General features: G+C 46.2%; 2 protein-coding genes across 2 annotated transcripts; both read right to left on the minus strand.

Moving 5' to 3' along the window:
* Nucleotides 1–6,418: 6,418 nt before the first annotated feature.
* Nucleotides 6,419–7,456, minus strand: LOC116241446 (olfactory receptor 5V1-like). Its single transcript, XM_031612023.2, has one exon. It carries the CDS (start codon nucleotides 7,451–7,453, stop codon nucleotides 6,509–6,511), a length of 945 nt encoding a protein of 314 aa, XP_031467883.2. The 5' UTR covers nucleotides 7,454–7,456; the 3' UTR covers nucleotides 6,419–6,508.
* Nucleotides 7,457–18,014: 10,558 nt separating this feature from the next.
* LOC149913839 (olfactory receptor 4S2-like) lies at nucleotides 18,015–20,892 on the minus strand. Its single transcript, XM_090128581.1, has 2 exons — nucleotides 20,512–20,892; nucleotides 18,015–19,144 (listed from the first exon to the last, which is right to left on the minus strand). The coding sequence occupies exon 2, from the start codon at nucleotides 19,128–19,130 to the stop codon at nucleotides 18,174–18,176; it is 957 nt and encodes a 318-aa protein (XP_089984707.1). The 5' UTR covers nucleotides 19,131–19,144; nucleotides 20,512–20,892; the 3' UTR covers nucleotides 18,015–18,173.
* Nucleotides 20,893–23,046: the final 2,154 nt, after the last annotated feature.

Genomic DNA, 23,046 nt, shown 5'->3' on the forward strand with positions numbered 1-23,046 from the left:
GACACACAGTGAGGAAAGCAGAATACTCCTTATCTCAGGTTTTGCTCTTTGACAGGAAAGTAAATAAACAGAGCAGCACTAGAAAATGTGTAGGTGGGGTAAAAAAAAAAAAAAGTTATCCTGTCTTCTTTCTTCCTGTCTTCTTTCTATCATGTGGCGATGGAGAATGAAATGAGTTTCAGAGAATTCTTTCCCTCAGGACACAGTGTTCCAGCAGTTGAGATAAGATCACACTTGCTGGATGACTCGTCACCTCTTTGGAAGTTGCAGTGGTTTCACATCTAAAGCAACCACGCAAATGTCCTGTAAAGCTGTCACGGAGATCAACTCAGAGGAAGGGAGCTGACAAGAATCTCAGTCTCAGTCTGAAGTGTACCATAGTGCTTCGAGGTGGAAAAGCTTGAAGAAGTCCAGACCCTACAGCCCTTCTACAACTGGAATTGGAAAGCAGCGCTGTTTCCTGACCACAGGCCTGTTCAGACTGCGTTTCAGGATGAACGCCTGTACTGCAGCTGGACTTCCTCTCCCTCACTCTTTGCACTCATTCCTCCATGAGGTCTCCACCACATCCTTCCTCACTTCCCCTCCTCCTTTGTCCCACGTTAGAAACTGGAGCAAATCTCAGAGAAATGAGCAAAGGTGCACCAAGATAGGGCTAGAGGCATCTGACTGATGAGAAACAGTCCTGAGCAGCACCGAAATGAGACAGACATCTGTTGCCGTACAAAAATTGATCAGAATCAGAAATGGCCCTAAATGCAATCCAAAAAAAAAAAGAAAAAGAAAAAATAATGTCTTCTATAACTTGAGAGGCATTGACGTTCTGTCATCCAAAATCTGGGAATAAAACTCTCTAACTCCAATGTTGTGTTACAAAGCAGCATTCCTTTTTTCCCCAGACACTTGACAAGCAAGCGCGCTCTCTCAAAGTTCCGGTTCTACATTTGAACAGTTCAGACATAGATAAGCACTACATGGGCATATGTATTCACTCTTTTCCAAGAATTCATTCATACTTGCTAATGTCCTTCTGGGCACACGCGGTTGCATCTACGCTGGTCGGACGATCATTGACTTAATCCCCACTTTTCCTTCATCACCTTCATCACAGAGACTTTTGGCCAACCTTCAGCTGTTTTCCCCCACTTTGGTGGATTTCCATTGCTTGTTATGCCACAACGAGCAACTTCCCATCTGGGTGCACTCTAATGCAAAACAATCTCTGAGAAATCTGAGGAAGAAGTCCTTGCACCTGGTGGGTGCCAAGATCAAAGCAGTCTGTTATGACTCCAGTGCATCTTGTGAAAACAGAACTGGTGAGAAAAACAAGGCTGTTCACACATCAAGCAATGTTGAAATTGAAACCAGCACTCATTTTGCAAAGGACATCATCCCAGTAGGCATCGTGGACACCTGTGTGGGTTCAGCTTCAGGCTAAGGACACAAAGGAACGAACCAAAACATGCAGGTAATATTACCGTGCAAAGCATGGCCAACAGGAGCTAGCACATATGCTGTAGTGTCTGTGGGCAAAAGCCATCCTGCCCCTCCTGCTGTGCTGCCTGTGTGTGACAAATACTAAAGCACTCTACTCAATGCTGCCAAAGGTCTGTGGCACAACATCCACCGTGGAACCTTCAAATTAAAACAATGTGAGCTTCTGCTCCAAACACAAATAGGTATTCTTAAACGTTTACAAGCAATTCAGTGCAGTGCTATTGCTGTCACTCTCACAATCACAATCACAATCACAATCACAATCACAATCACAATCACAATGCTACTACAATGCCATCAAAATGATGCCATTGTTCTTGACACAGCATGCAGCTGCCACCAGCACCAGCTACAGGCACAGCTCCTCGCCTGGGCATCTCCATGACAAAACAAAGCATGCTGACCTAATTGCTGCCACAGTGTGAAGACACCTGCTGCTGCACTTCTCTGTCCCACCTGTAAATGCCAGCAGGCACAACTGGAGCCAGTGAGTATATGTGCTCTGAACAGATCTGAAAATGCCTTCGTCTTTAGGGACTGAAGCAATTAGCGCTCCAAATAAGTCATAAGTCATTAAGAAGTTTTCATACCTGCTATGAGCAAGGATACCCCAGTATTTTCAGTAGCCTAGTCGTGTTTATGTATGCATATACTACCCTTGCCTTATTCTGGGTATTTTGGGGTGTGTTTTGGGTGTAGGGTTTTTTTGGTGGTGCGTTCTTTTTGTTTGTTTTGTTCTTTGTGTGTGTGTGTGTTGGTTTTCTTCTTTCCCACATAAATCTACTCCATTCATACTGATACAGACTGGTTTGTTTAGCAGTAGGTGTCAGTATATGAATGTAAGGACCAATATCTTTGTTAAGCAAAAGGAATCAATGAGTGTTAGTTCTGGCACTTCACATTTCAACATTGCTTGATGTGTGAACAGCCTTGTTTTTCTCACCAATTCTGCTTCACAAGATGCACTGGAGTCATAACAGACTGCTTTGATCTTGGCACCCACCAGGTGCAAGGACTTCTTCCTCAGATTTTGCATTAGAGTGCACCCAGATGGGAAGTTGCTCGTTGTGGCATAACAAGCAATGGAAATCCACCAAAGTGGGGGAAAACAGCTGAAGGTTGGCCAAAAGTCTCTGTGATGAAGGTGATGAAGGAAAAGTGGGGATTAAGTCAATGATCGTCCGACCAGCGTAGATGCAACCGCACATGCCCAGAAGGACATTAGCAAGTATGAATGAGTTCTTGGAAAAGAGTGAATACATATGCCCATGTACTGCTTATCTATGTCTGAACTGCTCAAATGTAGAACCTCAACTTCTGTGGTAGAACCTCTGCCTGCAATGTTTCACGTGGAATAAAAGAATGCTGCTTTGTAATACAACATTTCACTTAGAATTTTCTTCCTGAATTTCGGATGACAATGACCTTTGGATGAAGGGGAAAGCCCTTCAGGAGGACTACAAAGATGTCATGAGGCTACACAGGGAGGAAGTTAGAAGGATCAAAGCCCAGCTGGAGCTTACAATAAAAAGTTCTTCAATAAGTACATCAGAAACTAGAGGACTAAGGAGAATCTCCATCCTATTTTTGTAAGTGGGGGGAAAGAGTGACAAAGGAAGTGGGAAAGGTTGAGGTACTGCCTTCTTTGCCTCAGTCTGTAGTTGTATGGCCAGTTTGTCCCTTGGTGCCGAGCCCCCTGAGCTGGAAGGCAGCGACGGGGAGCAGAATGAAGCCCTCATAATGTAAGAAGAAATGGTTAGTGACCAGTTACACCAGTTAGATGCACACAAGTCTTGGTTCTCCAGCTGAGATCCACCCAATGGTAGTGAGGGAGACAGTGGAAGTGCTCGCCAAGCCACTTTCCAACATTTATCAGCAGTCCTGGCAAAAAGGGGAGGTCCCAGTTGACTAACAAATGTGACGTCCATCAACAAGAAGGATCAGGTGGAGGATCCAGAGAACTATAGGCCTGTCAACCTGTCCTCGGTGCCGAGAAGGTTATGGAGCAGATCATCCTGAGCGTCACAACGTGACACATCAAGTGACTGGGACCAGTCAACACGAGATTATGAAAGGCGAGTCCTGCTTTACTAACTTATCTCTGACCATGACAAGGTGACCAATTTGGCTGAGAGGAAATGCTGTGGATGTTGGCTACTAGGCTTTAATAAAGCTTCTGACACTGTTCCCCACTGTGTTCTCCTGGAGAAACTGTCTGCCCATCTGCTTGGATGTGTGTATGCTTCTCTGGTGAAAAACTGGGTGGGTGGCTGTGACCAGAGACTTGTGGTGAATGGAGTTATCCCAGCTGGAGCTCATTCAGAACTGGTATTCCCCAGGTTTCAGGACTGGGGCCAGTTCTCTTTACTATCTTCATCAGTGTTCCTCAGGGGCTGGTGTTGGGTCCTGTCCTGTTTAATATCTTTATTGATGACCTAGATGAGGGGATTGAGTGCACTCTCAGTAAGTTTGCAGATGGCAGCAAACTGTGAGAAATTGTTGATCTGCCTGGGGGTAGGAACATCCTGCAGAGGGATCTGCACAGGCTGGATTGCTGAGCTGAGTCCAATGGGATGAAGTTCAACAGGACCAAATGCCCGGGTCCTGCACTTTGGTGACAACAACTCCAGGCAGAGCTACGGGCTTGGGGCAGAGCGAGTGGAAGACTGCATGGAGGGAAAAGGCTGGGGGAGTTGGTTGATACTCAGCTGAATGTGAGCCAGCGGTGTGGCCAAGAAGGCCAATGGCATCCTGGCTTGTATCAGAAATTGTGTAGTTAACAGAGTTAGGGAGAAGATGATTCACCTGTACTTGGCACTGGTGAGGCCACAACTTGAGTACCGTGTTCAGTTTTGGGCTCCTTACTATAAGAAAGACATTGAGGCCCTGGAGCATGTCCAGAGAAGAACAGCAAAGCTGATGAGGGGTCTGGAGCGCAGGCCTTATGAGGAGCAGCTGAAGAAACTGGGGTTGTTTAGTCTGGAAAAGGGGTGGCTCAGGGGAGACCTTATCACTCTCTACAACAACCTGAGGGGAGGTTGTGGCAAGGTGGGCATTGGCCTCTTCTCCCATATAATTAGTGATAGGCATAGAAGGAATGGCCTCAAGTTGCTCCAGGGGAGGCTCAGGTTCAATATTAAGAAAAATTTCTTTTCCAAAAGAGTGGTGGAACGCAATGCCCAGGGAGGTGGTGGAGTCACCGTCCCTGGAGGTGTTCAAGGGACATTTAGATGTTGTACTGAGGGACATGGTTTAGTGGGGATGTATTGGTAGGATGTAGATGGTGATATATGGAGATGTTTTCCAATCTGGATGATGCTGTGATTCTAATGATCTGGACGAGGGAACTATGAGCACTCTCATGAAGTTAGGAGATGATAGCAAGTTAGGAGGGAGTGCTGACCTGCTTGAGGACAGGAAATCTCTGCAGAGGGATCTGGACAGGCTGGATCAATGGGCCAAGACCAACTATATGGAATTCAGTAGACTAATTGCCACGTCCTGCCGCTGGGTCACAACAACCCTGTAAGTGCTACAGGCTGGGGGAAGAGTGACTGGAAAGCTGCCCAGGTGGCCAAGAAGCCCAGCAGCGTCTTGGCTTGCATCAGAAATAGCAAAGCTATCAGGAGCAGGGAAGTGACTTGCCCCCTCTACTTGGCTCTGGTGAAACTACATCTCAAATATTGCATTCACTTCAGAGGAACTCACTACAACAAGGGCACTGAGATACTGGAGTTTATTCAAAGAAGGGCAGTGAAGCTGGGGAAGGATCTAGAGAGCAAGCTACCCCAGGCAAAAGTTCTTTGGGTCATTATGGTTGACCTTTGCAGCCGTTGCCGACATGACCTATGGCTGAGGATGAAGCTTAAATTTCTTCCTCATACATAATATTAAGAATGTGCGTCTGTTACCACTAGGGTCTGAGTTTCTACAGGAAAATCCTTAGCTTAGCCTTCCTGCCAAGACAGGAATCACAAAAAAGGCAACTAAAAACATAGTTGATATTTGTTTTTTAGTAAGGAGCCATGTGCAAACAACAAAAATAACATCAGTTATTCAGCAGCAGGTGACACAAAGAGCAGGACAGGAAAACCTCCCTGTCACCCCACTCACTGTAGAGCATTTTCCAGTATTCCTTCTGACACACAGGCATCATCATATCTGACACCCCACAAGTGTGGGAGCTGAATCAGAGCGTGGCAGATGGAGAAATGTGGCACAGACTGTGGCCGGGTGTGCTTGTTGGCACTGCAGCTGGATTCTTGGCATGTCAGTTGGGAACACCTAGACTGGTGAACTCACATGAAAGCACAGGAGCTTTCCCTCCAGTCAGACTCCCACAAAGGATGTGCTTGTGTTTTAGGTTGGACGTCAGGGGGAAATTCTTTACAGAGAGAGTGGTGAAGTGCTGGAACAGGCTGCCCAGAGAGGTTGTGATGCCCCGTCCCTGGAAGTGCTCAAGGCCAGGTTGCATGGGGCCCTGGGCAGCCTGGTCTAGCATTAAATGGGGGGGTTGGTGGCCCTGCATGTGGCAGGGGGGTTGGAGTTTCATGATCCTTGAGGCCCCTTCCAACCCTGGCCATTCTGTGATTCTGTGTGTTCTTTTCCACAGGAGTGATATGGTCAGTAAGAAGAACCAGTCCTATAAACTGCTTTAACACAGAGGGCTGTGCATCTGTAAGTATGCCTCCAGTATCATTTACTGGCATTTCATACTTCAAGGGAAACGTTCAACACCTGTGTCAGAGACCAAGGTTTGGATCCAAGCTTCCTCTGTGCTCAGTGGAGGAAAAGATGACCAACGGAGGTTCCCTCCTCCTGTGGTGGTGACCCAAGTTGTGCCACTGCTGGCTTTCTGGAGGTGCACAACTCTCCCTTCTTCCTGTGAAGGTAAAGCTCAGAGCAGGAGTTTCTATTCCAGTGTTTAATTTCTGGATGATTAAAGCAGGAGGAGAGAAGTCCTAACCAGCAGTGCCTACCCTACTGCTCAGGCTCCAGGAGAGAGATGCCTTCATTTCATTAAAGTGGTTCTCATCTGGCTGACCACTCTCCCCAGGGCACCTTGGACTTCTTTGTTCCTCAGACTGTAAATTATGGGGTTCAGCAGGGGCGTGAGGATCCCGTACAGCATGGAAACTATCCTGTCCTGATGAGGTGAGTAGGTGGAGGAAGGCCGTACGTACATGCAGATGGTGGTCCCATAGAAAAGGCTTACCACTGTCAAGTGAGCACTGCACGTGGAGAAAGCTTTGTGCCTGCTCTCAGCGGAGTTCATGCACAGGACAGCAAAGAGGATACGGATATATGAGATCAGAGTGACCACAAAGGCGCTGCTTCCGAGGACGCCAGCAACTGTGAGAGTCACCAGCTCCCTGCTGACAGTGGGTGAGCAGGAAAGTGCCAGAACAGGGGGTATGTCGCAGTAATATTGGTCAACCTTGTTAGAGTCGCAAAAAAAGAGTGTAAAAATCAGAGTGGTGTGTAGCAGGGAATTAAAAAATCCGACTACCCAAGTGCCAATGGCGAGGTGAGCACACAGCTTCATACTCACAATGTTCACATACTGCAGTGGGTGGCATATGGCGACGTAACGGTCGTATGCCATCACAGCCAAGAGAAAAATCTGTGTGCCTACGACGTCGATGAGCAGGAACAGCTGGAGCATGCAAGCAGTGAACGAGATCACCTTGTTCCCAAACAGCAAAGCCTGCAACATCTTCGGCACAGTGATGGTGGGACATAGGATATCCAGTAAGGATAAGTTGCTGAGGAAGAAGTACATGGGGTTGTGCAGGTGAGCATCTGTCCTAATGGCAACGAGGACTGTGACATTGCCTGCCATGGTGGCCAAATAGATGCTCAGAAACAGCACAAAGAGAAGAACACGCACCTCTGGAGCATCAGAAAGGCCTACGAGAATAAACTCAGATACTGTCGACATGTTGATCCTCTGCATCTTATCTTTCCTTGTGGAAATTTCACAGGTGTACCTGGGGGGGGGAAGGGGGGGGGGAAGAAAAAAAAAAATGGAACAGTTAAAATCTAATTTTCCTTCTTAATAAGGTGATGTTTTGGTCTGTGTTGCAATTTAAATTGCAAAATTCCAAGTTTGCATCACCCAGCGGAGAAGTGAAAAAGAAAAAAATCATATTAAGCTTAATGGTGATGAATCAAAAAGTTTAACTTTTCTCAGAATGGAGAGCTGAAAAGTTGAATACAAAGACATAACAATATTAGGACTTTTAGGATCAGGCTGGGCATTGTATTTCTCCCTTCCAACTCAAAGGCCTCTAGGAAGACTCGGCACTTACGAGACGTTAAGCACGGCTCGTAATAGCGTATGCAGTCATTGTAAAGGGAGATTAAGTGCATACAAGCACCTCCTTCCTTGCTCACCAAATTCCTCGAAATGCCGTAAGCAATGCTTTAGCAGGAATAAAAGGCACATGGTGTTTTAAATCACGGCATCACTTGGGAAGATGGGGAATTATTCAGGTGGAATACAGCAGGAAGCACACGGAAATACTCACTGCAACCAGCAGCTCGTTACTGGTGATGTACTGCAGTCTGCACCTCCAGGAAACCTGCCTGTCCTTCTTCTCCTTTTACATCCGATTAGAAGATCTGCCTGACAGCAAAATGATCCCACTGGAGATCTAAGAGCACCAATTTATTCAGGAAAAAATGGGTCCTGATTTAGCAGCAAAAGAATTTTCACGCATAGAGTCACGGATGGATTTGCTTTGGAAATGACCTTGAAAGACACACGAGCACCAGCTATAACACCAGCCCAGATGCATAAGTAAATGCCTCTTCATCAACAAGGTGTCATAATTATGTGCTGTGGGTGCACCAAGGGAGGAGTGTCTCTGAGGTTTTCTTGGACATACGAGGCACTTTGAGTGCAGTGAAAGAGTCACAAGGAGATAGCAATGCAATAAAATGACTTCCTCGCCCCAGATCTTTGGATTCCGGTCACTTTTGTGTTTTAGAACCTTCCCATTGAGCTGTACTCAAGTCTACCCTCAGGGAAAGGAAATAGAAGGCTTTGTTCTCCCAAGATCCTACCAGTACACCTCAGGGACCACTCCAGATTGTGGAAGTTTTGTATGTCACACGAGTCCAGAGTTCTGATTTCTTTAAGCCATACTTCTGTCACCTTTACAAAGCCTTTATCACTGTTTTCCAACCACCTTACCTTGGTCTGGCACCTACACATAATGGGGCAAAAATAACTTCGTCAACAGCTCCTCTGCAGAATTAGGTTTACAAACCACAGGCCTGTCCTGCTGTGGTTATGCAGATCTTTGCAGTACGCCCTCCTGGTCCAGTTCATCCCCTCTGTACAGCTGCCAGCCCAACGACCCCAGAGGTTGGCAGCACGTACAGCAGCGATCTGTTCTATCCACACCTATAGGAAAAGCTACAATTGCCTTTGTAACGTTTTGTTTTCAGAGTGTGAGATTTTATTTTATTTTTTAATGTATTCACGTAATGTTTTTGGAGTGATTCCACTAGAAATATTCTTTGTAACTGAACTGGATGGCTGATTTGTTCATGGAATCATCAAATCACCAAGATTGGAAAAGGCCTCCAAGATCACCCAGGCCACCTGTCCACCCGTCACCAATTGGACCTGTGGTCCAGGCTGTGCTGTGCTGGAAGGCTTTCCTTGCATTGTCTTAATGATGACTGTGGTATTCTCAGCTGGGCACAGTAACTCCAGCAAAGGAGTTACAAATGCTTGGGGGTGATGTAATAGCTTTGTTTGTCTCCGATTGTCCTTTCAGTTGATGAAAAAACCTTAAAACTGATAATAAGGGGAAGTGACCCAGTAAGACTTTGGTTGCTTAGAGTTCAAAGTGAGCTACAAATCTAAGCTTACAAAGACATCATATTGTATAACACAGAACATAATGTGACTTGCTCAGCAGCAGTGGCTAAATTTGCTGACGCCTTAGGCTGCAAGCTATGGACCTCCACCAAGTCAATCAAAGGAAGTCAATCAATCCTCTGCTTTTAGCCAGAGGATGAGGAAGCCTCACCCACCAGCAGGAGCAGAGTTTACTTGCCATGCTGTTTGCACAAGACTGCAAATAGCTGGGTTTGCAAATAAGGTACCACTAAGTCCCAAGTCCATAATGACCAAAAAAAAATGAACTACACACACCACTCCTACCTACCATGTGAAAACATGGCCTTTAAACTCTTGTGAATGTCATCAGTAACCAAATGTTTTCTCAGCTGTGCATGTGTCATGCAATTATTTTTATCAGCTTTATTAACTACATGCGTACCAAGGCCTAGTGAACTGGACATCAGTGTGTTACAAGGCTAGACCTACTTGCCTCTGCATTCACTGGATGCTGAAATATTCTGTACATGTGCAGTAATTGCAGCAACCCTGAAATATTGCTCAGAAAAAAAAGATGAGGCCTTACGTCCAAATTCCTGCACATCACATGTTGCCCCGTAGAAAAGGCATTATTCAACCTCAAGTCAAATTCAAATTTTCCAGGTAGTTTTCCTCACCTCTTAAAGCCTGAAAGCAATCTGGAGGGACGCGTGTGGTGACCTCCCATACACCTAAGCTGTGGTAGTGAGGGTCTGGCGCCCGGAAGATATCGCGTTGTACGGGAAGACAGGGTCCCTCTCCCGATAGCCAATAGCGTTCAGTGCCCAGGTTATATAAGGCTGTTTTTCCCACCAATAAACGCCATTTGCCGTCCACCACATTGGTGTCAGCGAGCTGATGGACCGAGCGACCTGGGATTGGTCGCCGTGCCGTTCCCGAACCAGGCCGCCACGCCTACGATAGGCAACATAAGCTGTTGCTCATCTGTAGTACAGCAGAAACTAGTTAGTATGAATCGTACTCATGTTCAGTGTCACTCTCTCCAACAGTGTCCTCCCCTATAAAATTTAGAATTAGCAATTCTATTCAAAACACTGACCCATCCTGACCATGGTCTGGGAAGAAGGAATGGCCATGAGAGTTCTGCAGAACAGGAGCCCTGGGGCAGCTGGGGGGGAACCAGGCCTGCACTGAATTGGCCTTATCTTCACCAAGAACCATTTCTGAGATTAGGAGAGTTAGGAGCTGTTTGAAACCAGCCCACTCCAGGCAGCATTAGAACCAGCCCCCAACATGCAGCTAGCTCTGCTTGACCCATCATTTACAAATGGCATTGATTAGACAAGAGTACCTTCACTTTTCTTGGGATCTAACTAAAGCACTGTGGATATCTTTCCAGTTCTCATAGGCCATTTTTCCTTTGGGGCAGTCTCTTGCTATCAGTCCCCTAGATTAGAGCTGTAATCAAGCCTGGCTATCTAATTAGAGAGCTGCTAATTTAAAGAGAGAAACCTTGAGACTCTAACGATGCACAGTGGAGCCAATTTAAACACACTTAAACTCAGTCACCGAGTTACATCACCATCAATTGTCAGTCATCAACTTTTTAACCATATCTACAGAGACCTCATTAAAATCATCTTGAGCAATCACCCAGAGGGACAAACCAATGTCGTTAAATAGTTTGCCTTGGAATACAGGTGGCCAAAAGCTGAATGGAATTTGTGTTTGACTTCAGAGTAATTATTTCTAGTTTCTGCATTGATTTGTGTTGTGTTTCCTTGCGGCAAAGAGGACATAGTAGATAATTCCCCAAGAGGAAATGTGGGGCTTAAAAAAACAGGAAAAAAAAAAAAAAAAAAAGGGAGAGAAGAAAATGACAGTTGGGCAATTACAGATCAAAGAAACAACAGAAATTCAGCACTGGTTCTCATGGATACATCATCATCCAACCAAAATTGTAGTCATCCATTAAAAGTCATCGGCCCTGTTTGGCAATCCCTCCCTTCTGCCTCCCAGCAGAAATGACCCTACATGGGACATGCCTTCACACCCTGAGAAAAAAAAGGGCAATTGAGGAATTCTGTTTTGAGCTCAAATGTCCGCCACTGGCACCGTCTGTGATTTATGTTAATTAAGAAAAACCCAAAACTTTCAGAGTGAAGTTTTTTCAGTGTGGCAGTGTGTATCCCAAAGGAGGTCCTGGTCCCACAGCTTCCACAGACAAACAAATAGATCTTTTTGTCTCCTCGAGCTTTGAAATCCATGGGGTTTGATCCACAGCCTCATGACATAAAGCATAAGGGAAGGACAAGACCAAGACCTTGAAGTTTCTCGTTGGTCTCAGACAGTTGCACTAAAATAGAGACTGAAAGAACTGCTGACAAGAAAAGTCACTCCACATGGATACACACTTATCAGAAACCCCCCTACTCACCAGCCCCAGGGTCTCCCAACATGGCCAACGTGTTCATCTGCATGCTTTGGTCTCCTTCCTGCAGTGTCTTCTGGGATGTCAGAGCAGTGAAGTTGCCTCAAGCAGCAGATTAACGATGGCAGCAAATAGAATCATAGAATGGCTTAGGTTGGAGAGGGCCTTAAAGATCACCGAGCGAGCTGAGAGAACTGGGATGGCTCAGCCTGGAGAGGACGAGGCTCAGGAGAGACCATATGGCCCTCTACAACTGTCTGAGGTTGTGGTAAGGTGGGGATTGGCCTCTTCTAGGAAACGGCAATAGAATGAGAGGGAATGACCAGGGGAGGTTCAGGTTGGATGTTAGGTGGTGGAATGGGCTGTCCATGGAGGTGGTGGAGTCACCATTCCTGGGAGTGTCCAAGAAACGTGGAGATGCAGCACTGAGGGATGTGGCTCAGAGGACACTGGGGGGGGGAGGGGGTCACTGGTTGGACTAGATGATCTTAGAGGTCTTTTCCAACCATAACAATTCTATGATTCTTTTCTGTGTTTCTATGATCATGCCTAGATTTTGCTTACCCTCAAGGACATTCAAAGCATCTACTGCTGGTAGTGCAGCTCATACCCCAGACATTGCCCCTTAAGCATCCCAAAGTTCCATCAAGGCTCCCAAATCCTGATTTCCTCTCCCATTTTCCCTACTGTTTTGGAGCACAAGTGTGTCTTTATCCCACGTCCCCATATGTATCAGTCCACATACACAGATGAAAGTTGGACAGTGCTGCTCCTGGATTCATTCATTGCCACCCCGTGACTTGTCCTGAGAGATCCCAGCTTTACCCCACAACCTGCCCTCACCCACATGTGGTTATGTGGACATCCTTCCTACAAGCCCATTCTGGGAGGTAATCACTTTCTTTCTTATTCTCAGCTGATAAATCTTGTGTGCTTAAAGTTTGGTGTGACAAATATTAATGCAAAACTAAGTGTAGGTCGTCCATTTAGATCCCACTTTTTTATTTCCCTTTTGCATTTGGCATTGTTCCTCCCTCTTTAAAAACATTCCTGCACTGATTTCATTTTGTGGTAGCATCCAGCAGCAAGTTCAGCATGAGGCACGTGTCATGATGGAAAGCAGATGCTCCCCATGCCCAGGCATCACAACATATGGGTCAACCATGGGCTGTTCCCTAATTGCATTCATTTAAATTGACAGAAGGGCTCTTGGGATACTGTCCAGGTCTGAAACTAGAGGTGGTTTGGGAGTTCCTTCACTGTTATTCCTCTCCATTGAGCTGGCGAACATCTAGTAGATGATCACTGTCTAAAGCCTGATGCTAATGGAACACGCTCTTCTGAAGATGTGTGCTTTCTAGCACAGCAGAAGGTGAAAAGCACTGCATACTTTCTATGCCATCTTTGTGTTCCTCAGAGGCATCTTTAAAGTTCTGTTTGATGGAGGTTAAATGTGACCCACAGAGAAATGCTCATTTTTGTTTGCAATTAGACCAGGAATTTCTTCAGTTGCTCATTTGTCTCTTAATGAGTCAGCAAGGAGGAGATCACTACTAGGAAAGCACTTCATGCTTTTTGTATGTGCCTCTCACCTTCTGCTAATATCTGGGCAATTCTTTGGATCCTGCTGTGTTCTCCACCACTTTGCAGTATCTCTCAGAGTGTTCTTCTTTTCCACCATTCATAATTCAGAATACATCAGCACGAGCGTTCTGTCAGTGAAGAGGAATCAACACCATAAAGGCATGACTCAGTTTACTTTGTTTAGGTCATTACACTGCAGAGAGGTGCTTAGATCGGAGAACATAGCCCAATGGTTTTGAGTATAAATGAAGAACAGATGCCCTGTGCCGTGCTTGATGACTACAACGTGACCAGTATTGAGTGAAGCTGCCCTGAAGGATCCAGCCATCCAAAATGTCACTGTTGTATTTTAGATTTTCTGTACGTTGTTCAGTGAATTGCTAAGCATTTTGCTCAGCCTTTCACACAGATGAACACAACCACAGATATGGATGAACACAACCACATGGATGAACACAACCCCAAAAATTAATGAGCTAAATCACAAAGGAAGATGAACACAACCACAGACGTGGATGAACGCGATCACAAGTACAGATGAACATGAACACACATGAACTCAACCACAACCACAGAACCCAGTTACTAAATCTCAATACAACATGAACTCCCAAGTCTGAACTGCACAGCACAAGCCATCTGAAGACTTTTAAAATCATCCCCTCCAAATTTGTTCCAAGTTTTTCACCCTCCAGGGCATTGTTCCTTTCTTCCTCCTGCTTGCTTTGCCATATCCTGCTCTAGTTCAAGTTTCTCGTCACAAAGAATTTTGTCTCGGGAGACTTTCTAGCAATTTCTCTTGTCTGAGAAGGCTGGAGCGTTGAAGGCTGATGAGAGAGGACAGAGCACCACAGACTTCTATGCAGCCCAAATCTCTTTGTGTTAAATAAAACAAGCTGAGACATGGCAGGCAATGGGAAACATTGCTTTGATCAGAGAAGCTGCAGAGCTAGGACGGGTTGCCATCCTGGGACACGGGATTGCCCAAGGACAGACTGGGTGAATGGGGTGGGATAGAAAGATACAGCAATCTGAGCATCCATTCATCGGGACAGAGAAAGATCTGGGCAGACCAAAGCTGTTGGTGGTGGTGATGTGCCACTGAGAGCTTACATACAAATCAGCTGGAGCTTGTTTCCTTGAACTCCCACTTCAGCACTTAGAGGCTTACTTCTGTGCCTAGACAGGCAGCTGGCTCTATCCCTGTTAGAGATGTTTAGGTTTCATTGCTGGAAACAGCAGAGGAAAAACCCAAACGATAATGTTTTTATTAAGAAGGTGAGAAATGCTGTCAACATTCAGCTATGAAGTGGGTGGTTCATCAGCATGGAGAGAGGCTGAACCCCCATATTCCCACCGAGACACCTCTCCCATAGACAGCGCTCGTGTCATAGCTCCAGAGCACCTGCCAAAGCACCAAACTTCATCCAGTGTCTAAACAACTTCATCCAGTGTCTAAATGAAGCTGGGAAAACTGTTCTTAACAACACTGCCTCATTTTGCACGCCTATGGGGAAGCACCAAATCCAAATGGGAGAGTTCAGACTTGCTATGGTAGGAAAGCTGTGAGCTATCAGCCTGGTAAGAATTCAAATCATGGTGCTGACACCAGGCAGTAATAATAATAAGTAATATTACTGGAAATTGCAGCAGGAAGGGAAGGAGGGAAGATTCTGCTCCTGCCATCAGCATCAGCAAGTGATGAAACCTGCACCTGATAGCAGATTTTATTGCTAACTTCAGGATTCTGCATATGACAGTGCTGTATTTGCTGAGAAGGTGGGTGCACAGAGAAGGTGCCTGGTGGGTGCACAGGGATGGAGACACATAGCCCCAGGAATGACAGCAGTGACATGAAAGGCACAGAGAGACAAGTGCTCTGAGACTGAACTGCCGAGGGGATATTCTGTCCTATATGGTGTCATGTGAGGAGCTGCCATCCTTTTTTCCCTCTCTTTCTTTTTTCTATTGTAGTGAAATGCGTTTATCTGTGAAATGAAGCGGCTCATGTATAGCAGTGCAACACTCATGGATCATCCCTGTGGGAAGGAAAACCTCAAAGAAATAGCCCACAAGCATTGAGCAAGGCAGCCCACAAAAGGGATGGTCCTGCTATCAACAAGAAGGTCATAGATGAGTCTGGGAGCTGTCACAGCAGAATAACATGTCTGCAAGTACAAGTTGCTCAGGAAGAAGGACATGGGAGAGTCCAGCTGCCCATGGTCCTCATAGTGATGGTGTTGAGCAGGGTTCCACAAATGGTAGTGGCAGAGAAGAGTGGGCAGAATAGGAGCGTGCTTTTGCCACTGCCTCATCTTGCTTGAGTCCAAGGGGGATGAACTCCATCACAGTGGATTTGTTCTCTATTGACACCAAGTGAACAGGGCCTGAAGCAAAGAAAGGAGCTGCCAGCAGTGGTGTTCGATGCGGGACGTTGTCCATACACAGACATATCCATCACTCATAGGCTGAATATGAATCATTCTTCCTCTAATGCCTTTTGGGGACAGTTTCCATTTAAAATCAATGCTTCCCTTGGGAATAGCATCTGCTGTCCAACTCGGGATGCGTTACTGAAGCACATAACAGAAAGCTCAGACTGTTTATCTGAGTACAGTGGTAGAAACAGCACCTTCAAGAATCCTCCTTCTCATTTCACATTTTCTAAAAAAGACTATTAGCTCCCCTCAAGACCTACTTTTGACCATGATGTCAATTTGGAAACCATAAGTTGACCAAAAGGGATGGTGTAGCTATAACCCAACTCCACCATTTTAGGTGTGTCCCAAAGAAGGTCCCAGCTCAAAGAAATGTACTTTCCTTCTCAGTCCTCCAACATGATGCAGCAGCTCCTGGTTGTCTGTCTGACCGTGATACATGCAGTGCAGGACTCTTTAACCTCTGAGTGCATTTGGCACCATGACTGTGGGGGAAGTGACATGCAGCCAAAACCACCAAATAACACAAAGGGTAAAGAAACTGCAGTGGAGGTTCCTTCTGATTCATACAACAGACCTCACAAAAGTCTGCTTCAAAAGGCAGAATTTCACGGTTGTGCTTGAGCAGAACCAAGTTAGAAAACCCACACAGTTTGCATTTGTCAGACCCTACGCCTTCACCTGCTCCTCTGATGACCTCTTCTGACTGCTTCCATCCAAATGGCCCAGCTGCACGTTGCTTCTTAGACCTCCAATACTACAAAATATGGCAGCTGGAAGGAGCAGCCCGCCTCTATCTGTGCTTCTCATCTTCCTGCAGGACCCAACTTGCAGTGCAAATCTCCACTGCAAGATGGGAAAACTGGCGGAAATATTTCAAATAATGCAGGAAAAGCACAAGACTGCCAGGAGCAATGGGATCCCAGAAGCACACAAAGATTTCTTTGTCAGGAGTTATCAGTGGGCAAGGAGATAGAAGTGTACAACAGATTGTAGTGAGGGCAGTGCTGGAGTGTGGTCACCTCGACTGGAAGTGTTTGTGGTTCAAATAAACCTCACAGCTGTCCATGTGCAAGAGTTTTATTTATCCTAGCTTTGCTCCTGTAGTAAAGGAATCCCATACACACTTTCAGTCCTAACAATATTTCTTACTCCTTATTACCTTGTTCTTACCACTGCATGCTAACAGAACAAGTCAGCATCACCACTGTGCTATGAGCTGTCATCCCTTGGACATCCAGTCTGTACAAATTTGGAAGGAAAAATTAAAAAGAAGTAAAGCAGGAAATTCAAATTTTAGAAAGGTTTGTGGTTAGCCCTTGCTGCTTAGTGGGTATTTTTACTTGGCCAACGCAAAATGCAGAGCTGTTCTGTCTTTCAGGCTCTTATAAGGTTCCTTAGCAACATGTAGAGGAGTAAGTGTTATTTGCAGTGACACTTTCTGAAAGGGATGAACTTTTTTGTTCAGCAGTACCCAAAAGTGGAACATCCAGAATACTCCTGGTGTTGTTCATCACAAAGCAATTAAAAAAAAAAAAAATTATTAAGTTATAACCCCCTGCTTGGGCTAGGAACACCTGGTAACCTTAATCCCACTTATATTGGGGTGCTGGTAACCTTAAATCCCACTTGTGTTGGGGTGTTAAGCCGCTGCAGCTCATCACTTTGTGACAGCTTTGGTCTTTCTTCCTTACATCTTTCCTCTTCCCAGCAGTAGGTGTACCAGCTGTTCCCATGCACAATGTGCCCCTTCCCTGCTGTTGGTGTGTAAATGTGGGTAGGAATCACCTCGTCTGTGGGAATGGTTTCCAAACCACTGACAATGCCTTCCTTGGCAGTTACTTCATTTTCTGCAGTCAGCAAGACATCTTGCAGTAGATCTGTGACTTTGTGTTAGTCCATAATTAAAATAATTATCTGAGCTAGAGCTGAAGAGTAGAGATGGTGGTGGGAAGGGTGGCATCAGTGCTACGTGAGGTACTGAGGAAAAGAGCTGGTGCACTGCAAAGGAAAGGAAAAAGCCTTCATTCCCATCACCTCCCTCAGCAAATGACCCTGCTGGCACCTCACGTCAGAGCTTTAATTGAGAGCCCATTGAGATCCTACAGCATGTTCAATATTTCTGGTAGTGTTTATCTATTTGCTGGTGTTTCAGGTGGTGCGCGGGAGCCCCACTGGGAGCCTGTGCTCATGGACAAGAGAACAGACAGGAAATGTCAACTTGCCACACGGTTTACAGTGTCCTCCAAACCAAAAGATGAGCCTTCAGTGTGAGTGAACAGCAAGCTTTTATTCAAAGGGCGTTTTTGTGGAAAAGCTGACCAAATAAATCATCATGAAAGATCCTTCGGGAAAACTGGCCACGGTTCTACACCTTTCCCTCTTCACTTTCTACTCTTCTACCCCACAATTTTCTCATGGCACTCTTTACCTCTTTATTCCTCAGGGTGTAGATGAGGGGGTTCAGCATGGGGGTGATGATGGTGTAAAACAGTGCCACGATCTTGTCCTCCGAGAGGTCACTGGATGGGCGTATGTAGGTGAACGTGCACGGCCCGAAGAACAGAACCACCACTGTGATGTGGGACCCACAGGTGGAGAGCGCCTTGCGCCGTCCTTCAGATGTGTGACTTCTCAAGGAGACCAAGATCACTACGTAAGACACCACCAGGATGAAGAAAGAGCTCAGAGCTATCATCCCGCTGTTGGCAATGACGATGACACCGACGGCGTAGGTGTCGGCGCATGCCAGCCGTAGCAGGGGGTGGACATCACAGAAGTAGTGGTCAACTTTGTTGGGGCCACAGAAGGGGAGCTGAGCGGTCAGAAAAGTCTGCACGACGGAATGCACACAGCCTCCCAGCCACGAGCCCACCACCATGCGGCCGCACGCGCGCCTGGTCATCAGCGTGGTGTAGTGGAGAGGTCTGCAGATGGCCGTGTAGCGATCGTAGGCCATCACTGTGAGGATGAAGATCTCCGTGCAGCCAAAGAAATGGACCCCGAAGAGCTGTGCCATGCAGCCCACAAAGGAGATGGTTTTGTTTTCCACGAGGAAGTCAGCAATCATTTTGGGAGCTGTGACGGAGGAGTAACAGATGTCTACAAAGGACAGGTAGCAAAGGAAGAAGTACATGGGGGAGTTCAGGTGCTGGCTGCTAATCACGGTGACAATAATGAGCAGATTTCCCGCCACGTTAATTGTATAGAAGCAAAGAAACATCACAAAGTACACCTCCTGCACACCTTGACTCTCAGAGAGGCCGATGAGAATGAACTCCTTCACACTGCTTGCATTCCCCACGTTGGTCAGTTGGGCAGCCATACACAACACACAGCCTGTGCACATGGAAAAGCAAGGACACGTGATTTGTCATCATCGTCATCACTAATAACAAATTCTGTACCAGAGACTAGGAAGCACGTAGGATTACTATTAACCCGACAAAATGATTGCTTTCCCTATTTTTTTCCCCTGGGTATTTCGTTCTCCTCGAGTGGAACTTTGGCCGTGGCTGTCACCGTGCTCCTTCATCCTGGTCCTTTGGGGTTGTGAAGGACTGAGCCTACCTTGCACTACAGGAAGGACAGTGTGAGGCACAACAAGGGTGCAGGGCAGGATGTTTTCCCCCATTATAGGCCAAGGTTATGATTACAACCCTTATAAGGAGAATGCCTTCATGAGGACCTGGAAATATCACTTGGAATTCTGATATATTCTGTAAGTATAAATGATCTTTGAATTGTTGTTTAGAAAGGAAATGAAACTACACTGAGGAAAAAAAAATCTCTCTTACATACACACATTTTGGGGGAAATAAGATTGCAATGTCATGGGCTGAAAAAATGAGTTCTGGGGAAGTTATCTGTCATGGAGAAAACATTAAAAAAACTATTTAGTCACGTACCACTTCAGTATTTATCTTACTCTAAATCTCAGTATTTATCTTGCTTCTTATGAGGAAGGAGGGATGAAAGCATCTTTTCAAACCATCTGACCCAGCACTGCGTGCATTTCACCTACTGCTGAGTTCTGACGTGCTCTGGGGGGCATTATCACAGGTTCATGTCTGCTTAATGGTCAGAACAGATCCCTCTGTAGAGGCAGAGTGGCTAAACTGGACTCCTTTACGGAATCACTTATTTTTCCACTGACCAGGAGAGGTTCAACCATCGCCAGGTAAAGCTAACTTCAGAGAAATAGCCATTTTCATGCCCTGGAAATCACCCACTGGAAATCACTGATGCCACTCTATTATTTGTGTTGTGGTTGAATTCCATGTTCGTAGGCATCTGTAAATCTCTGCAGTTTCTCTTTCCAGAAGGTGGGGCTCCTTTGCTTCAGTTGCTTCCAACCATTGCCCCCCAGTAGGAAAGAAGTAAACTTCATCTTTAAAAAGGCATTAATATTTCCAGCTCCATCAGAGTTCCTTTAGCCCTAGAAACCAATAGATGCAAAGTCTTCATGGAATTTACCCAGAAATAGGCATTCTTAGAAGCAAATTATTGCCTAAATTAGATGCATTTTAGTTTGCTGACATTCCTAAGTCAGCTGGTGTTCAAAATGACCATTAAACCACAACTAGTTCTCCCTGAGTGTGCAGGTGATCCCTAAGCAGAGAACAGAATGGAATGATGCAGTGAACTCAAACTGCAGAATCAGAAATGACAAATCCAGTAGAGGATTCCCAAAAGTTATGCCTTACCCCTTCAAGAATCTTTTCCGGGTCTTCACTGGTGTATGATGTAATTCAACCAACTGCAAAACAAAAAAAGAAAAAACCAGCATGGAACTGCTAACGTTTCAGAAAGGATTAAAAATTTTTACCTTCTCCTTATGGCATGCATTCTTCCCTAAAACCTTATGTGATTCATGAGCAACAAAAGGACAAAACAAAATGGTCTGAGCAGGGTTGCAGAACTAGCCCTGCATGTGCATGGCTCTGGTGAGAGATGGCAGAGTTAAACTCTTAAACTGTTGTGAAAGTTGCTTTTTTTATTTTCACATCTGTTTGAGGAAAAGGGAGAAAGGGGAAAGAAGGGAAGGGAGAAGGAGGAAGGGGAAAAAGGGGAAAGAGAAGGGGAAGGGGAGACAAAAGGGAAGGGAAGGGGAAGGGGAAGGGGAAGGGGAAGGGGAAGGGGAAGGGGAAGGGGAAGGGGAAGGGGAAGGGGAAGGGGAAGGGGAAGGGGAAGGGGAAGGGGAAGGGGAAGGGGAAGGGGAAGGGGAAGGGGAGGGGAGGGGAAGGGAAGGGAAGGGAAGGGAAGGGAAGGGAAGGGAAGGGAAGGGAAGGGAAGGGAAGGGAGGGGAAGGGAAGGGAAGGGAAGGGAAGGGAAGGGAAGGGAAGGGAAGGGAAGGGAAGGGAAGGGAAGGGAAGGGAAGGGAAGGGAAGGGAAGGGAAGGGAAGGGAAGGGAAGGGAAGGGGAGAGGGGAGAGGGGAGAGGGGAGAGGGGAGAGGGGAGAGGGGAGAGGGGAGAGGGGAGAGGGGAGAGGGGAGAGGGGAGAGGGGAGAGGGGAGAGGGGAGAGGGGAGAGGGGAGAGGGGAGAGGGGAGAGGGGAGAGGGGAGAGGGGAGAGGGGAGAGGGGAGAGGGGAGAGGGGAGAGGGGAGAGGGGAGAGGGGAGAGGGGAGAGGGGAGAGGGGAGAGGGGAGAGAAAAGTAAGCAAAAAGCTGTAAAACTTACCTCTTCTGTATTTGCAGGTCTAATTTTTTTGTGGAAGAGCTGTACAATTTTATCTCCTCAGGATCTGCATTCCCCAGTAGGGATGTGTTAGGGCACAGGCTTTAGAAGAAAAGTTGAATGTAAAGCTTCCAACACTTGCTCTGTATAATCCTGTCCAATTCTGTCTAGCCTACGTGAGCCTATTCTCTGCCTATGTGAGAACTGCTCACTGCCTATCCAGAACTGCTGGATAATGGGTGCACAGAGCGGTGTGTTCACAGCCCCACAGCAGAAAGCACTCTGAGAAGAAAACCATTTAAATACCTCTCTTCAACCCTCTCCAAGGAAATCTCTCACCTGAAGGGCTCTTGGGGCCAGAGGAGGGAGGAGGGAAAGGAGGGGGCAAAGGAGGCGTGAATTCTGTCCTGACTGAGAAGTTTGAGTAAATATATTTTAAAGATAAAGTCATCACTCAGCTGTATGGTTTTCCAAAGGGTAGGGGGGCATTAGATCCACTGCTTTGGCTTTCTAGCCAAATTTCTCTGAATGAAATCTAGCACTTCTAGAGATGTCTGTTGTAAGATGTGCTGTCCTCTCGGGGACATGAAGAGCTCTCTGTCAAAGAAACATCTGTATTTGGAAGAAAGTTATCTGGGTTGACACATCTTTCAATCAAGTAGGACCTCATCTGTCTTAACATCTGCAGTCACAGCTCTGCCTGTGAAACAAAACACGGTAGGACAAATGGATGCAATAGTTCAGGGTCAGGGCAACCAACCAACTCCAGGTCATCACTGCTCTGGAGAGTGCAGTTCTTCTCTTAGGGCCAGGTGTTGGGAAAATCAGCAGTGCATGGAAGTGGGCTGTTAACTCTTTAACCCCCAGTGCTTTACATGATGATATGATGTGGAATGCTGATAACAAAAATCATAAAACCATGACATTCCACCCCGTATTCCACATCACTACCTCCTGCTTAATACAAATATACAAACAAACAGTAGCTAATATTCATTACACAAACACGTCTATATACATATATATACATGGAATTACTGACTGCACTCCCCCAGCATCAAATTCCCTTGTGGTACACCCTGAACATCCCCATTTATCTCCATCACCCACCAAGTGCACCCAGGTCCCTGGGCAAAAACATTTCCACAGAGAGGTTTTCCCTTTCCAGAGGCTGGAAGGGTCCAAACCGCTTTTCCCAACATGCTTTTTGCATGTACCACAGGGACCTTGTCTCCCTCTACAGCATGTAGGGAGCTGGATTGGGTAGGACTGTGTTGGTTGCTTGATCCTTGAGTGTTGACCAACCAAGTGACTTCTGCCAGATACTTCTCCCAGTGCTTAAATGTTCCGCCACCCATTGCTTTCAACGTGGTTTTTAACAACCCGTTGTGGCATTGGATTTTACCAGAGGCTGGTGCATGATAGGGGATATGATAAATCCACTCAATGCCATGATCTTTGGCCCAAATATCCACAAGAGAGTTTTTGAAATGAGTCCCATTATCAGACTCAGTTCTTTCCGGGGTGCCATGTTGCCACAGGATTTGCCTCTCCAGACCCAATA

The sequence above is a fragment of the Phasianus colchicus genome, chromosome 34 (genome assembly GCF_987193195.1).
Source record: "Phasianus colchicus chromosome 34, bPhaCol1.hap1.1, whole genome shotgun sequence".
Classification (NCBI taxonomy): Eukaryota; Metazoa; Chordata; class Aves; order Galliformes; family Phasianidae; genus Phasianus; species Phasianus colchicus.